The 17,385-nt window shown below is 47.4% G+C and overlaps 1 protein-coding gene across 1 annotated transcript in view; it reads left to right on the top strand.

Annotated features, from left to right (window-relative positions):
- LOC138467255 (uncharacterized) overlaps nucleotides 1-17,385 on the top strand; it is a 1,232,016-nt gene that overhangs the window by 274,987 nt on the left and 939,644 nt on the right. The window contains exon 5 of the mRNA XM_069607273.1: nucleotides 9,497-9,637. Coding sequence (XP_069463374.1) covers nucleotides 9,497-9,637 — 141 coding nt within the window. The remainder of the gene's footprint in view (nucleotides 1-9,496; nucleotides 9,638-17,385) is intronic.

Below are 17,385 nucleotides of genomic sequence, written 5' to 3'. Positions count from 1 at the left end.
GTGAAGGGGAGAAAGGGAAGACTTACTAAGAGGAGGTGAAGCTGGTAGTGGGACTTCTTGGCGACATCCGAGATGTGAGGAGAAAAGGAGAGAGTGGAGTTGAAGATGACACTAAGGTTTTTTGCCTCACATGAAGGCAAAGGAAGAGGGCCCAAGGAAGGCAGCAAGAGATGGAGAGGAAAAGCGGGAGCCGGGGTCCCAATGAGAAGGATCTCCATCTTACTGGCATAAAGGCAGAGATCGTTGGAGGCGCACCAATGCTGAATCGCGGAGAGACAGTCAGGAATGAGCGAGGAAGGAAAGGAGGCTGAGCAGAGTCTGAAGGAGAGCTGACTGTCATCTGCATAACACTGAAAGTTAGAGCAGAGGGTAGAGACCAGGTGGGCCAAAGGGGCCAAGTAGATGTTGAAAAACCAGGGTGAGAGAATAGAGCCCTGGGGAATGCCACAGGTGGAGAGAGTGGTGGTGGAGAGAAAGGAACCAATTTGGACCTGGAAGGCGAGGTCCAATAGGAAGGAGGTCAACCACTCCAGGGCCTGACCCGTGGTGCCCAGCTTCTCACAAAGTCAATTGATCAGGATGGTGTGGTTGACCGTGTCGAAAGCAGAGGAGAGCTCAAGGAGGATAGGGTCTCACTCCGAAAGTGTGCTTGTGCATATATCCTTCTTACCTTTAAAAATCCCCCAAAGTATTTGTGTCTTAAAAGGAGGGTTTTCTGGAAATCCATTAGAAGGTGTGCCAGGGTCTCAATTACAACTTCCTGTAAGCAATATTTAAATATCTCATTCTCTATTCGGGTGCCTGCTCTAGCCTCCTCCACTTCCAGAGTTGGAGCGAGGTTAAGTTTAAGCGCCTCATCACGAGTTGGGGGGTATTCCATGCGCAATATCCGCCGAGCGTGAATGCATGTGCACACGGCCTTGGCATTATCGCAAATAGGGTCCGGCGGAAAAAGTGGATGTGAACCTGAAAATCCAGCATGCATTGCGCTGCCGTTGAGATACCACACTATTAGCACCGCAGGAAACGCGTCACTGCCGGAACAGGAAATAAAGCAGCGGCCATCTTGGAAATCACAATCCACCAAAAATCGCAGCCCCTGTAAGCCATCCACTCCTGAAAATCCAGAAAAATGTCCCAGGGGCATACCAGGGGCAAAACAGTCTGGGACTTGGTCAGAAAACCCAGGTCTCTGACCAAGAACTTTCTATACTTGTGGAGGAGGTCCTGGGCCATCAAGAAGAGGTGTATGGGCCACAGCAGCATAAGAGGAGTGCACAGCGGCGAGTACAGATCTGGAAACAAGTGAGCCAGAACGTGTCAGAGGTTGGCTGTGTCCCTAGGGACAGGGAGGATTTCCAGAAGTGGCTGAACAACTTGCGGGTCTGTGGGCTCCTGGCTCAGCACAGGAGCGAGAGCATGGGGACTGGAGGAGGGCCACCACCACCAGAGCTGACATCTTGGAAGGAGCAGATGATCACGCTAATAGACATGAGCACAATCGAGGGAGTCAGAGAAGCAGAGGCAGGCACCATGGGAACTGTGCATTCACAACAGACATTTGAAGATGACACACCAACATGTCCGAGCAGTGTCCCTCCCCTGTAGCACATTCCAGCAATCACAACATAGTGAATAACAAATTTGTAATGGCCAAGCATGATACAAAATATGCCCTAACCCACTGTAAGGCAAGAAATGCATGATACAAATGTAAGCTGGCCTCAACTCATACCACAGCCTGTGTACCCTTCAGGCACGCATTGATCATCGTAGGGCAATGTTGATGCGGAAGAAGTAGGCACATCCAGCCACATTCCCCGACGCACCTTCGACCAGCACTAATACCCCGCAAAGAGACCGGCCTGAGAAGGAAAGGCGCAGGACACATCCCAGGTCACCCCCCGCAGCCCAGTGAGACCAGCTCAACATCCACAAGTCCACCAGGTGTCACTGCCTCAAACGCTGGAAGCCACCAGGGGTCAAACACGGATGAGTTCCACACATCCACTGAGGAACAACACTGTGCACTGGTGTTCTCACCCAGCCAGATTGTCACTCAGTAGATGGGCACACCCCAAGGGTCTCCGGAGCAGGTGCCAGTGGAAACACACACTCCCCATGTCCCTGCACGTGTACTTCGTGCCCGTACACCCTAGCCTGATGTGGACACCCTTTCTTATGGTTCCCCTGAAGGCAGCCCCTCCAACTGCGGCAGCCCCAGAAGAGAGGCTGCCATGTTCGCCGACAGCTCCCCTACAACCCTGCGCAGACCTGCCAGTCCGATCAAAAGCACACTTGACAGACCCATAGTCACGGGAGCTTCTGTAATGGGACGGCTGGATGTCATAGAGGAACGACAGTGGAAAATTAAGACCATGTCGGTTGACCACAACCGCCACATTAAGGCAATAAGCCGTGCCATTCGTAATGCAGCCAAGACCATGGCGTGTGACAATGCCTTCCCTCGTTGAGTGGTGGCGGGCTGTACAGCAGCCCTGTCTGGATTTGGACAGAGAGTCTGTGAGCTGTGTGAGGACCAATCTGCACCTGTAGAGCAGATGTGGGAGGCGAACAATCTGCTTTGCCAGCAGCTGCAGTTTGCAGGAGCAATCCCATCAACCTCCATGACACCCACAGAGGGATCCCTGGAGGCTTCACTCAGGCGATGTTCCCTACGGAATCTCCCACGCTGCTCACCAGAGGGAACAGCACATAGAAAACGTTCACGACCATCATAGATGGACATAGCACAGTTGGGCCGAGGCCCGGGCACATGGACCCACATGCACTGTTTTGGGGTGTTTTAGGGGGTGGGGGGATTGTGTGCTGGGGTGTTTCAGGGGAAGGGGGATTGTGTGCTGGGGTGCCTAAGGGGGAGAGGGGATTGTGGGCTGGGGTGTTTCAGGGGCTAGGGAGGATTGTTCACAAATAATAAATCCAGTTCATAATGCATACATAGCTTGGACATTCTTGATTGTGTTAAAGTGCTCTTTATTTTACAAGTGATATTTGTGACATGTACCCATCCACCAGATCAAAAATAATTATCAATCAATGCCTGCCTGGCCAACCTCCCTCTCTCACCCCATCCCTGTGTGCATTTTCCCCAGCTAGGTGCACATGCTCATCATCACTCCCATCCCCTGGTGGTCGGCCATCAGCATCGGGGGGCAGTGGCACATGCCTGTGACAGCAGATGTTGTTCAGCATGGCACAGGCGAGTACGATTTTGCCTACTTACTCTGGTGCATATATCAATGCCCCTCCCGTACAGTCTAGGCACCGGAAATGTGCCTTCCGCAATCCAAATACCATTTCCACATAGCTGTGTGTATGCCCATGAGCAATGTTATATACCAGCTCAGCTGGATTCTGTGGACAGGGTCGGACTGGCACAAGAAACAGGCCCGGTCACCCAAAAGAAAGTCGCCCACACCTCGCCTCAAAAAAGTGGCCCACCCCTCGACTCATGACCCTTGACCTCTAATGACATCACTAGAAGTGATGTCATTTGACCCCACCCCAAAGTCACATCCCGGAAGTGATGAAACACAACCTTTCACCCCTTGACAAAACAGTAAGTGGCATCAAATAGCATTGTTCCTAAGTACACTAAATTACTGTGAATCCAAGTAGACGTGCAAGGCCAAATGATAATATGTTATTGTATAGCACTTACGCTTAAGCTCTTTTTTATAGGAAAAAATGGGCATACAATATCACCCAACATGTGTTGGTACTCATTTATCGACCTAGGAAGGATGAAAGGTTTTTGGAGAAAAAAAATGTACATTTCTTTTTTTTATTTTTCATATTTTTTTTTCCCAAACTGGCTCAGGCATGGCCAGAAACTGGGCCCTACTCCCAAGGGACGTTTTCGGCCCGGCCACGGGCCGAAAGGCTGAGGGTCCAATCTGACCCTGTCTGTGGATTACGCACAGGGGTCATGAGCCATGTGTACTGCGGGTATCCAGAATCACCTGCAGGGGAGAAAACATGTACGTTAGGTGTAGGTAGGTTCAGTAGATGTACAAGGCTTAGGCATCATTAACATAAGCATCAAAGTAATGTATGTGTTCCAAAACGTACATGCTATCTCATTGCAATGTTGTCATACATCCTTCACCTTTCGGGACATGCATGGGCTGAGGTATACATGCAGCAGTGCATCAAATATTAGTACCCCGGAGTGTTGCGCGCACTAAGCAGCAGCTAACGTGATTGGTGGAAACACAGGTTGTACCTGAGCAGGATTCCCTTCCTTCTTCGGTCCTGGCGCCACAATTCCAAATGACGTTGTTTCCTCGAGAATTCTGTGTCATCCTCTGTCCATACGCTGGGTGATTTTCTCTGTGTGAACTTTAAAGCTGATACTTTGTGTCTGTTAAAAAAGCTGTGCAGGGCACAGGAACGTAAACGGTGAACAGCAAGGCATATTTTAAGCATGAGCACGGTGAGCAATATAAACTTTAATCTCCTTGGCTCCCACACGTTAGAGATGTGGATGGAAAACAGTGACACTGAAACAAAGGACAGACAACACAGTCACACTGGAACTAGTCCTTCAGCTACCTCTACCAATGAGGCAACACCTAAAAGCAGACATGCTTCTGTGGGCAATGTGGATTTGGATGCCATTGAACTTTGTAAAGCAGAAGCAAACACCCAACAGGCAACAAAATGGGCCATTGAAAAATTTGAAAGTTGGCTTTTCCAAAAAGGACACAGCACATCCTTTGAGTCAGAGCCCATACAGTCTTTGGCAACACTTCTTCTGCATTTTTATGCTGATGTTTGCACTGCGGGTGGTACAGAATATCAGCCACAAAGCCTAATCTCATTACGCTCTGGCATCAATCGGCATTTTAATAATCCGCCCTTTAGCCGGAAAATCAACATAGTGCACAATCAAGCCTTTGTAAGTGCAAATAATGTATTTGTCAGTATCATCAAATGACTACGCAGAGCAGGCAATGACACTGCAGCGCACAAAAATGCTATCTCTCCCCTAGACCTACAAAAATTACGTACTTCCGGTGTATTCAACATTCATTCTCCTGATACCCTATAATACAAAGTGTGGTTTGACATTCAGATCCATCTTGCTCGTCGTGGGCGTAAAGGTCTTAGATTGTTACCTGCCAATGCTTTCACGGTTGTTACCGATGAAAATGGTAATCAGTATGCTAGCCTGACATTCAATGAGCTCACCAAAAACGACCATCCTCTTTTAGAGAGAGGCCGCCGCAACCTTCGTGGCCACATGTACGCCATTCCCGATCCCCCTGACTGTCCAGTGAAGTCGTTAATCCATTACATATCCCAGATTCCTCCTGATGTGCCTTGTTTTTTTGTAGCTTCCCGTCGCCTCACTGATCAAGAGAGCTTCTATCAGAAAAAGCATTGTTCTTCAAGAAACCATTAGGCAAAAACACTCTTGGCAATTTCATGGTGAAAATCAGTCATCACGCTCATCTTCAAGCAAACTACACCAATCACTCCATTTGTGTGACAGCAGTGCAACTACTTTCTAATGCAGGACTCGAACCATGTCAAATTATGTCTGTCACCGGACATCGTAATGCCTCTTCCATAGAGACTTACTGGCGGCCTCAAGCAGCAGAAAGAAAGAAGTGGTCATCTATTCTCCATCATGGATCCAGCAATCTTTCTTCTTCCGAATCTTCATCCACTGCAACTAACACAAACAGTGTACCTTTATTTTCCAAATGTGTTCCATACTGCTCTGCAACCTCATCGGTCACCTTTCAAAATCCTGTTTCCTCATCAAACTCTTTTCCACAATTCGCAAACTGTTCATTTACCTTCTTCGGAAATGTTCAATTAAATTCACACGGAACAATTACACACACTTAAGTTTGCAATTACCTACATTTGACTTCTCCTTACAGTTCAAGTACATTAATGATTGCCAATGAACTGTGCTTTTGCATTAACATGTTTTTCAGATTAATTGGAAACTTCTATAGGTTTATCTATTTGATGTTACTGAAAGTTAGGGTTGTATTTACTTTCATGTATACTGTAACCTTTCAAGAAAACCATTCTTATGTATAATTGCAGTTTTGTGCTGCTAAGTTTAATTTTTTGTCATGTGCCGTGCAATTTGATGTTACAGCTAGATAAGGCTATACATTTTTTCAAATTACATTTAATTTTTTCTCTAAGTTAAAATACATTACATTTTTTCCATATCTTGAAATACCTCTTTGTTTAATAAAATGCACATATATGTTTCTTTAATAAAGTTCATGTTTCTGTTTCACACTTGCCTCCAATTCTGAATACCATTAACAGTTATTTTTTAAATGTGATTATGTATTGCAGACTGTGTCTTTAATACTAGCATGCATTGTTCATTAGTTACCATTCCAATGTGATTATGGATGGCACACTGTGTCTCAAATACTAGAATGCATTGATCAGCAGTGATCATTCCTAATGCAAACTGCAAGCTACTAATTGAAACGCAGGTGTTTTCAAAAGAAAAAACAACTGTCAAATATTTTCAAAGTAAACCTAGTTTATAGGTGACACCTGTGCCTCAACGAGTATCATGCATTTTGCATTTGGGCCCATTCGTAATGCAAAATTTAATTAAAAAAAAATGTGACAGCATTTCAAACCTATCATCAAGGCTCCCGTCTTCAAATGGAAACATGGTGTTGGGGATGGTGGGTGGGCCATGGGTGGGTCTTCTGTAGGCCTCTTGTGTCCATTGTTTTCACCTGGGCCCTTATTGCTGTCTCCTCCCTGCTCCTAATGGTGAAATGGTGTTGGGGAGGGTGTCTTGTGTAGGCCTCTTGTGTGCATTGTTTTCACCTGGGCCCTTATTTCTGTCTGATGTGTTCTTTTACCTCCAGCATCTGGCCGGGGGTATTTTTGGTGGTATTACGAACGGTTTTCCAGAGCTAAAAGCGCCAACGCTGTACTTGTGATGGCTCTGTAATAGCGTGTGTGGTTGCTGTTGCTATTATAGCTGGCGGTATTACAGCCGGCTGTACTAGCGCCGGCTGTGATAGTGCCGCCGGGATTTGCCGTTGTGATTAAGCGGTGCAGTATTTGCAGCAATAATACCATTTCCACTGAATTTAAGGGTTACCGCCGAACTCGTGATGACCCCCTAAGTCTTAAAAACAACATCCTCCATTTGGGACATGGCAATTTTTTAATATAGAGCTCTTCCAAATAGAAGGGCTTCTCTTGACGAATCAGATTAATTATACTGTCTCTTGTATGGACGTACATTAAAAAAAAACATATGCCAAAAGATTGAATTACAAAATCATGGAGCCCACTTGCCCATATTTTGTAATTCGATCCTTTGGGATTTTGCCCATTTGTCCCTCGCACTGTCCCTCGCACTGTCTTTAATGAATGCAGGGGACACCCGTGCAACCCCTGCAGCCCATGATACCAAACTAGAGGAGCGGGGGACACCCCTGCAACCCCTGCTCCCCTGTTCGGTGTTATTGGCAAAAGATCTAATCTACTATGCCAAAAGCATCTTGCATTTTAGATTCAATCTTTTTTCGTTCATTACCCTCTTGTATTACACCAATCCTGTTCCCATAAAGCTTTCTTTACTTTATGAGGAGCAAGAATCAAAGAATCACTTGATCGATGGATGTGGGTCTAAAAAGATTCACATTCCTATACCCAATCTAAGAGATTAATGGAGCTTTCCTTTTTCACCAATAGGTTCAATTTATTGAATAATATTTTTTTTGGAGGAACCAAGATTTTCCTGTAAAATGCAAGGGTTCTCTATTTCATCAGAGATGCCGTAGAGAGCAGGCAAAATACATATCTACTGACTGTTTGGCAATCCCAGTACATTGCGCCAGATGAGCCCTTACAGTTTCTTCAACTCCAAATTCTTGATATTACAAATGCTCATTAAAACTTCAATAATGAAAGAAAAGAGTAAGAGACATGTTTAGAGTTTGCCCTATTTATCTGTGCTATGTGTTCCCCACATTTAATGTTTAGTTTGTCAAAGTGTGCAACTCTGTATGATGTTTATGATATATATGCATGATTATATATGGTGAATCCTAAGTATGTTTATTTGTCTCTGATGCCCAATGCTTCCCCATGGATCTCCCAGCTGTAGTATGGTTTCTTCCCCTTGTTGGTACAGATCATAACTTTAGATGTGTGGGTATTGATGGACACGTTGTGATTCTTCATATAGGTTGCTAACGCTTCCAAACTACTCTGAAGATCTATAAGGGTTTGGTCTACTATGACCAGGTCATCAGCGTAGGCCAGCTAATGAACAGCCAATACACCCATGTGCGGAGGGAAAGCTCTAGCTTGTTTAACATGATCCCCTAGGTCTGACATGTAAAGGTTGAAAAGTGCCAAAGCTAGCATGCATCCTTGTCGGAGTCCCCTCTAGGTGTTAACATCCCCGGACATATGACCATTCACATCCAGGCAAACTTTGACATTGGTGTCTTCTGTGTGGATGGCATTTAAGGTGTCCAAGATAGATTCTGGGGCCTTCCCGATTTTCATTTTGTTCCAGAGAATGTGTCTATTCACTTTGTCGAAGGCTGGGGAGAGATCTATGGAGGCCACATATAATGGGCTCTTCTCGATCCTCCCAATCATCAACAGGAGAGAAAGTAAGAATACCTTAAGCTGCGTTCCCACGCTCTTGGGAAAGATACATTTGTTTTGTCCAACCTATCTACATCATTGTGCATGAATTAAGGGCCCTAAGTATGACTGCAAACAGATTTTACTTCCTACGTCGAAGAGGGCTATTGGTCCGTAATTGAGGGGTGACATCCTATCAGCCTTGTTGAAAATTGGTATCAAGAAGGACGTCTTCCAAGAAACCGGTTTATACTTTGTTTTAAGTACGTTCTGGAATAGTGTGAATAGAATGTTGTCCCACAATTTACAGTCCAGCTTCAGTAAGTAATTCGACAGTCCATCAGGGCCTGCTGCTCTGGATGGTTTAGCCTTAAGGATCAGTTGTCCGATGTCATCTATGTCCATGTCTACATCCCAGGATACATTGTTAAATCGACACTCGCCCATTTGTGTGAAAAATGCATTTTTCACATTGTCCCACACATTTCGTCAGTGGAAATTTGAGAAAGAAACATTAATGCTCATACGTCTTCGGGCATACAGGTTCACAGACGACAGACACACATGTGCACTAGCACAGTGTAGGTGAAATTCCCATGTGTCCACGTGTGAAGTAGACCAATGTTAAAGGGGCCTTTGTGAAATCCAAATCCAAAATTTGACATGAATACTAGGTATATTGATTTCCACTTTTTCTTAAATCCTTACCAATATGTTGTAGTTTTGTATTGTGTGTTTAAAAGTATGGGCCTGCTTCTAATTTTGCCTGGGATTGGTAACTTACTGAATGCCCAAGAACACGACCCTATGAAAAGTGCTGTCAAATTAGACCGTTTAAATAATAAAATACTGTATTTCTTTGCAGGCTCCTGATTCGGGAACACTAGGGCGTCCTACCAATTTGGTCACTGATGTTTATGTGCAACCCTCAAGCAGCAACCCAGCTGTCTACAAGCAGAGACCAATCAGTATTAGTGAAAATGAACCTCCACGTCAAACCACAGCAGTAACTATTTTTCTTTGGCTTGTCAATTTTATTGTAACATATATTTTACGTCTGAAATATTCAAGTACCACTCAGAAATCGTAAAAAAAAATCTATTTAAACGCCATACAGTTCTTTCATTAAGCACTGTGAATATGGCAGAACGGCTCTTTAATGAGGTGTGCGAGACACAACCAGTGTGAGGCCAAGAAGCCAACGTAGGTATGAGGTTCATAAGACACATACAAGTTGAGGCAAGGTCCATAAAATGGAGTGTTCGGAAGTGTACAATCTGTGTGGTGATATGTCTCAGAGTAGTGCAGATACATCCATGCATTGAGGGCTGAGGGCTGAATCCAGAGAGTGCAAATCAGAGAGAATAAAAGAGGAAAGCAACAGAAGCCAGGGCCCAATTCATAATAACGTTTCGGCGCACACTGCTAGTGGATGAAACACTTGCACTATGTGGGTGTGCAGATTCACAAAAATGCATTTATCCCACTAACATGCCTTGTGCATTTAGATTCACTTTTGTGAATGCTCCCACGCATAGCATGAGGGCGGGGGATGTGGTGTGCTGGGGACATCCTTTGATAGTGGTAAATGGCTTTGGCAGTAATTGCGGCGAAAAATCCTGGAATTATTACAATACACATAATTAGGCCCATGATATTTTCTTCTTTTGAGGTCAATAAAGCAATTATCTTGTCAAGTCTTCATAACACCTATCAATGACATGCAGTGATAATATAAACATGGGGCCTGTTTAGAATGTGCATAAATGTGGGCACTAAGACCTGCAAAAGGCTTTTTTACCACGAACATCTGTCTACCCAATCCAGTCTCTCATAAACTACTGGTTATACACTACTGCCAGGGGCATATCTTAGCCAGACTATTGATGGGTTTATTTGTGTATTTGTGATGAGATTTCCCAACTGGCAATGTGGGAACAGTATGTATTGCTTGTTTAGTTGCATAGTAGTCTATGTGCAAAGTAGCTTCCGTTTAAGAAGATGTTGAAACCCAGCAATGTTAACAAACCCCTGGCCACTCTTGCCATATGGGGTCATTTTTTATTTCCATTAATTTGTGGAAGTTACCACAGCTCCTGTATCGTCTGATCGCAGATAGGAGATTTTCTGCTGATTCCATGTTGCTCTATTACATTGTAGTGACGTGTAATTTCCCTTTGTAAATGTGTAAATGTAGTAGCAGTTTTCATAGTGATATGTGTCTAGAGGCCAGGACTTGTGGAGTATGTAATATTGGGCTTTGGATGGCAATGCAGATCTAAAGAGAGGGTACCACAATCAAACAGTTTTAAGTATTGCCCAATTTTATGAATGACACCTCCATGATATATGATATGATATGTCATTTGTAACTCGCCTGTACGCACGTATTTCTAGTCACTACAAGACAAGGGAAAGAAAACAGATGGAAGACAAGACAAATGTTCTTACTAGGCCTTGTGTCATTCAGATCATCCAAGTGCGAGAACAAGAAGTGAAAAGGGAGGGGGAAGTTCCTGGGTGGGGGAAGGGGAACAGGGCAGCAATGCTCGGAGTAGCGTAGCCAGTGCAGCGCAGATCTGGGTAAATGCAAGGAGGCTAGGGACTGTAGAGGTTACAGTTAAAGCCCCTAAGTGCGAAGTAGGCCTGGAGGCAGTGCAGTAGGGACTGATCAAGGAAGTGTCTCTACCCAGTGAGACTCTGAGGGTAGCCAAGCAGCCAGTCAGTGCAGCGGTCAGGTAGGTCAGCAGGGGAGGGAGAGAGAGAGAGAGAGAAAGCAGCGGAGAAGAGGAATGTTTTGAGCTGCTTCAGGAACTTCAGGTGGTCCGGCTCAAGTTTGAGAGGGGCAGGGAGGACATTCCAGAGGGAGGCACCTGCAGAGGAGAGAGGTCTACCACCCACCCTCTGTCTGGAGAAGTGCCTGACCCGTAGAGAGTTTGAGGTAGCTGAGGGAAGGGCTCGAGAAGGAAGGTATTTAAGAAGAGAGCGCTGGATGTATTTCTGGCCCCAGCCCCTCTAAGACATGTGGACAATGCAAAGGGTCTTGAACTTTAATACTTGTAGCCACTAGGAGCCAGTGGAGGGATTTCAGGGCTGTAGAGATCCGGTGCCTGGGCATGAGGCCAAGGATAAGTCTTGCAGTCCTGTTCTGGATTAGTTGCAGAGGGTGGAAAGTAGAGGAAAGCAGATTGAGCGAGGCTGTTGCAGTAGTCCAGCCTAGAGAGAACCAGAGCTCTGGAGACAGGGAGCTTCTGGGGGAAGGCGAGAAAGGGAAGAGTAGCTTAGAGGAGGTGAAGCTGGTAGTGGGACTTCTTGGCGACATCCGAGATGTGAGCAGAGAAGGAGAGAGTGGAGTTGAAGAGAGAGAGGGAAAGCGGGAGCCAGGGTCCCAATGAGAAGGATCTCCGTTTTACTGGCTTTAAGGCAGGGATTGTTGGAGGCGCACCAATGCTGAATCGTGGATAGACAGTCAGGAATGAACAAGGAAGGAAAGGAGGCTGAGGGGAGCTTGAAGGAGAGCTGAGTGTCATCCGCATAACACTGAAAGTTAGAGCAGTGTGTAGAGATCTGGTGGGCCAAAGGGGCCAAGTAGATGTTGAAAAACCAGGGTGAGAGGATAGAGCCCTGGGGAATGCCAGAGGTGGAGAGAGTGGTGGTGGAGAGAAAGGAACCAATTTGTACCTGGGAGGGGAGGGCCAAGACGAAGGAGGTCAACCACTCCAGGGCCTGACGCGTGATGCCCAGGTTCTCACAGAGTCGATTGATCAGGATGGTGTGGTTGACCGTGTCGAAAGCAGAGGAAACCTCATGGAGTATAGCGTCCCACTCCAAAAGTGTGTTTGTGCATATATCGTTCTTACCTTTAAAAGCCCACAAAGTATTTGTGCTTTAAAGGAGGATTTTCTGGAATGCCATTAGAAAGTGCGTCAGAGTCTCAATTACAACTTCCTCTAAGCAATATTTAAATATCCAATTCTCTATTCGGGTGCCTGATGTAGCCTCCTCCACTTCCCGAGTTGGAAAGAGGTTAAGTCTAAGGGCCTCATCACTAGTTGGGCGGTATTCCCGGCATAATTTCCGCTGAGCTCTATTTGCATTAACACAGCGCCGTGTGGTGTAAACAATGCCAGATCAAGAGTTGACGTGCACACGCACACAGCCTTGGCATTCATGCAAATAGTGTCAGATGGAAAAAGGGGCTGCGAACATCCAATCCGAAAATCAAGCGTGCATTGCTTGTACCGTGGAGCTACTGCGCTATTATCGCGTGCTAATAGCATGTTCTAATAGCGCCGCGGGAAATGCGTCACCGCTGGAACAGGAAATAAAGCGGCCGCCATCTTGGAAATCGCAATCCACTGAAAATCTCAGCCCCTGTAAGCCATCCATTCCTGAAAATCCAGAAAAATGTCCTAGGAGTGTAGCAGGGGCAAGTCAGCCTTGGACAGGGTCAGAAAACCCAAGTTCTCTGACCAAGAACTTGCTATACTTGTGGAGGAGGTCCTGGGCCATCAAGAAGAGCTGTATGTGCCACAGCAGCGTAAGATAAGTGCACAGCGGCATGCACAGATCTGGAGACAAGTAAGCCAGAAGGTGTCAGCAGTGGGCCGTGTGCCCAGGGACGGGGAGGATTGCCGAAAGTGGCTGAACGACTTGCGGGTCTGTGTCCGTGGGCTCCTGGCCCAGCACAGGAGCGAGAGCATGGGGACTGGAGGAGGGCCACCACCACCACCAGACCTGACACCTTGGGAGGAACAGATGACCATGCTAATAGACATGGGCACAATTGAGAGAGCCAGAGAAGCGGAGGCAGGCACCAGTACCCAGGAGGCTGCAGGTGAGAACCCCCCCCTTTGAAAATGCACAATCTTATTAGGCCCACCCCTCCAAACCCTGTGTGAATGTATGTGTTTGCAATGTATGTGATGCACCACACCCACCCATGAGTGCTCCCTTGTACCACCGTACCCTAGAATCCCCTGGTATCATGACTAGCCTGAAGTACCTACAATGTATCAATGTAAGCCACAAGGGACATAGAGATCCATGGCCAGGCCACAGCAACGTGATGTGTGCGTGCGTATCAAACCCCACCCCACGCACCGCTCCATGGGAGCTGTGCATTCACAACAGACATCTGAAGATGATACACCAACATGTCTGTGCCGTGTCCCTCTCCTGTAGCATGTTCCAGCAATCACAACATAGTGAATAACAAATATGTAATGGCCAAGCATGATACAAAATGTCCCCTAACCCACTGTAAGGCAAGAAATGCATGATACAAATGTAAGCTGCCCTCAACTCATACCACACCCTGTGTGCCCTACAGGCACGCAGCAATCATCACAGGACAATGTTAATGCAGAAGAATAGCTGCATGCCCCTACATGCATCGAACAACACCACCACTCCGCAAAGGGACCAGCCTGAGAAAACAAGGTGCAAGACACATCCCAGGTCACCTCACTGCAGCCCACTCTGCCTCACTGTCACTGTCACTGTCCCAAACGTCGGAAGCCACCAGGGGTTTGCAGGATGTTGAAGCAGCCACCAGTGGGTCAAACACAAATGAGGGCCACACATCTACTCAGAAACAACACTGTGCACTGGTGTTCTCACCCAGCCTGAGTGCCACTCAGGAGATGGGCACACCCAAAGGGTCCCCGGAGCAGGTGCCAGTGGAAACACACACTCCCATGTTCCTGCACGTGTACGTTGTGCCCGCACACCCTTGCCCAATGTGGACACCCCTGCATATGGTTACCCTGAAGGCTGCTCCTCCAACAGCGGCAGCCCCATCAAAGAGGCCGCCATGTCTGCTGACAGTTCCCCTACCACCCTGCGCAGACCTGTCAGTCTGATCAACAGCACACCTGACAGACCCATAGTCACAGGAGCTGCTGTAATGGGACGGCTGGACGTCATAGAGGAACAACAGTGAAAATTGAGGCCACATTAAGGCAATAAAAAGTGCCATTTGTTAAGCAGCCAAGACCATGGTGTGTGACAATGTCCGCACCCGTAGAGTGGTGGAGGACTGTACAGCGGCCCTGACAAGATTTGAATAGAGAGTCTGTGAGCTGTGTGAGGGCCAATCTGCACACGCAGAGCAGATGTGTGAGGCCAACAATCTGCTCCACCAGCAGCTGCAGTCTGCAGGAGCAATCCCATCATCCCCCACGACACCCACAGAAGGATCCCTGAAGGCTTCTTCCAGGCAAAGGTCCCTGCGCTATCTCCCACGCCCCTCACCAGAGGGACCCGGACAAGTGAAGCGTCCACGACCATCATAGATGGACATAGCACAGTTGGGCAGAGGCCCGGGCAGATGGACCCACATGCACTGTTTTGGTTAGGGGAGATTGTGTGCTGGGGTGTTTCAGGGGGTAGGGGTGATTGTGTGCTGGGGAGTTGCAGAGGGCAGGGGGTATTGTGTGCTGGGGTGTTTCAGGGGGCCGGGGGAATTGTTCCACAAATAATAAATCCTGTTCATAATGCATACAAAGTTTGGACATTCTTGATTGTGTTAACAAAGTGCTCTTTATTTTACAAGTGATATTTGTGACATGTACCCATCCACCAGATCAAAAATGATTGCCAATCAATGCCTGTCTGGCCAACCTCCCCTAACCTCACACCATCCCTGAGTGCATTTAACCCGGCTACGTGCACATGCTCATCATCACTCCCATCCCCATGTGGTTGTCCATCAGCATCGGGGGGCAGTGGCACATGCCTACGACAGCAGATGTTGTGCAGCATGGTACAGGATAGTACGATTTTGCCTACTTTCTCTGGTGCTCACATCAATGTCACTCCTGTACGGTCTAGGCACCGGACATGTGCCTTCGGCAGTCTAAATGCCATTTCCACACAGCTGTGTGTGCGCCCATGGGCAATGTTATATACCAGTTTAGCTGGAGTCTGTGGATTATGCACAGGGGCCATGAGCCATGTGTATTGCGGGTATCCAGAATCACCTGCAGGGGAGAAAATGTGTACATTAGGCATAGGTAGGTTCAGTGGATGTGCAAGGCTCAGACATCATTCACATAAGCATCAAAGTAATGTATGTGTTCAAAAGGTACATGCTATCTCATTGCAATGTTGTCATAGATCCTTACCTTTCGGGACATGCATTGGCTGAGGTATACATGCAGCAGTGTATCAAATAATATGTTAATGGTTATGTGTGTCACACTACTCATGCTGAACAAGTACAGTGTTTTTTAGATTGCTACTTTCATTATGGTGTGCGCTTTGCAAAGTGCAGCATTTCCTTTATGGGGTGCTTACTGCATGCACCACCCCTGTGTCTAATTGCCACAGTGGTCGGTCCCTTACATCAGGATGAGGCTACCCTTAGATCTGCCTGTTGTCCTAATCTCTTGTTAGGTGATGTGTTGTGGCAGTGCTATGGCCGGTGTCGCGTTCGCTGCTTGGCACAATGATGTAGATTTGGCCAGGCATGTGAATGGCCATTTAGGGATCACTATCTCAGGGATGGTCATAGCCGTGACTTCAACTACTCATGTACAGTGGTTTTGTGGATGTGCCTACATTTGGACTCTATTGGCATTCCTGTGAGGTGGGCAGGGTGGGATAGTTCTTGGGTGTCAGGGTGAGGAGCAGCACTGCGACACACATAAAATGCATTGTGGTAGATGTGTTTCCATATGTGATTGTCCTTTCACAAATGTGTGGCATTCAGATTAAGTGGGTTCTGCTGTGTGGAACGTGTGCAAGCGTTCTCGTGTGACACACATGCATGGAAATGGTGCAGTGCTAGTGCTGGCTGTGTCTCCTGGTGGCATGCAGGGATTCCTGTGTGTCTGCCGCCCTTCATGTGAACATTGGCATGCATTACATTCAAGATTTGTACTCATCCAACATCCATGCGTTTTGGCCTCGGTGCCTCTCCATGTAGGATGGCAGGGTACTGTTGTGCAGTACCATGGAGTCGTGGGTGGATCCTGGGTAGCGGGTGCAGCAGTGGCTGAATGTTAGGTCGGGGCTACAGGTCATCTGCATGCTCAGGGAATGGTAACTTTTCCGGTACCTGTAGGCTGCCTCATGTTCCCGGGGTGCTACCAGTGCAGCTTATATGCAGTCTAGGACTGCTATGACGTTTGGGACTTGGGCAATGGCATGGAACTGTGCCTTGAGCTGGTTCACCTGTGCCTGTGTGGCTGGCAATGCAATGTGCTCATTGACATGGAGCAGCAGTGCATCCAGCACCTGTCCCAGCACAGCACTGAAGGTGGACTGGGCCATACCATGCATCATGGCAATGGTGTGTTGGAAGCTGCCAGTCCTGAGGTAATGTAAAATGGACACAAGGTTCACAAGTGGGGGCACAGCAGTGCTGATGGCTATATGGCTGCCTATGTCAGCCTGGATTGTGTCCAGCAACTGGGTGATGTTTGCCCTGTCCAGCCTGTACTCGGTCACCAACTGCCAATCAGTCAGGGCCCAGGGGGTTGGCCTGGCCCTGGGGATGGCTGGCCGCCTTGTTGGTGCTGGTCTCCTCCTCCTTCTCCTCATCTCCACCCCCCTGTGCTGCCAGGGCCCTGGGCTGGTTGGCAGGCCTCTGTAGCTCCAGGTGCAGCAAGTATATGTCCACATCAAGGCTCCGGACTCCAAATGGAAACATAGTGTTTGTGAGGGGGTGTGGGCCATGGGTGGGTCTTCTGTAGGCCTCTCGTGTCCATTGTTTTCATCTGGGCCCTTATTGCTGTCTCCTCCCTGCTC

Source organism: Ambystoma mexicanum, chromosome 4q (assembly GCF_040938575.1).
Source record: "Ambystoma mexicanum isolate Mex_15411 chromosome 4q, UKY_AmexF1_1, whole genome shotgun sequence".
NCBI classification, from domain to species: domain Eukaryota; kingdom Metazoa; phylum Chordata; class Amphibia; order Caudata; family Ambystomatidae; genus Ambystoma; species Ambystoma mexicanum.
The sequence above is the reverse complement of the archived record's forward strand: the minus strand, read 5'-3'. Positions and strand labels throughout refer to the sequence as shown.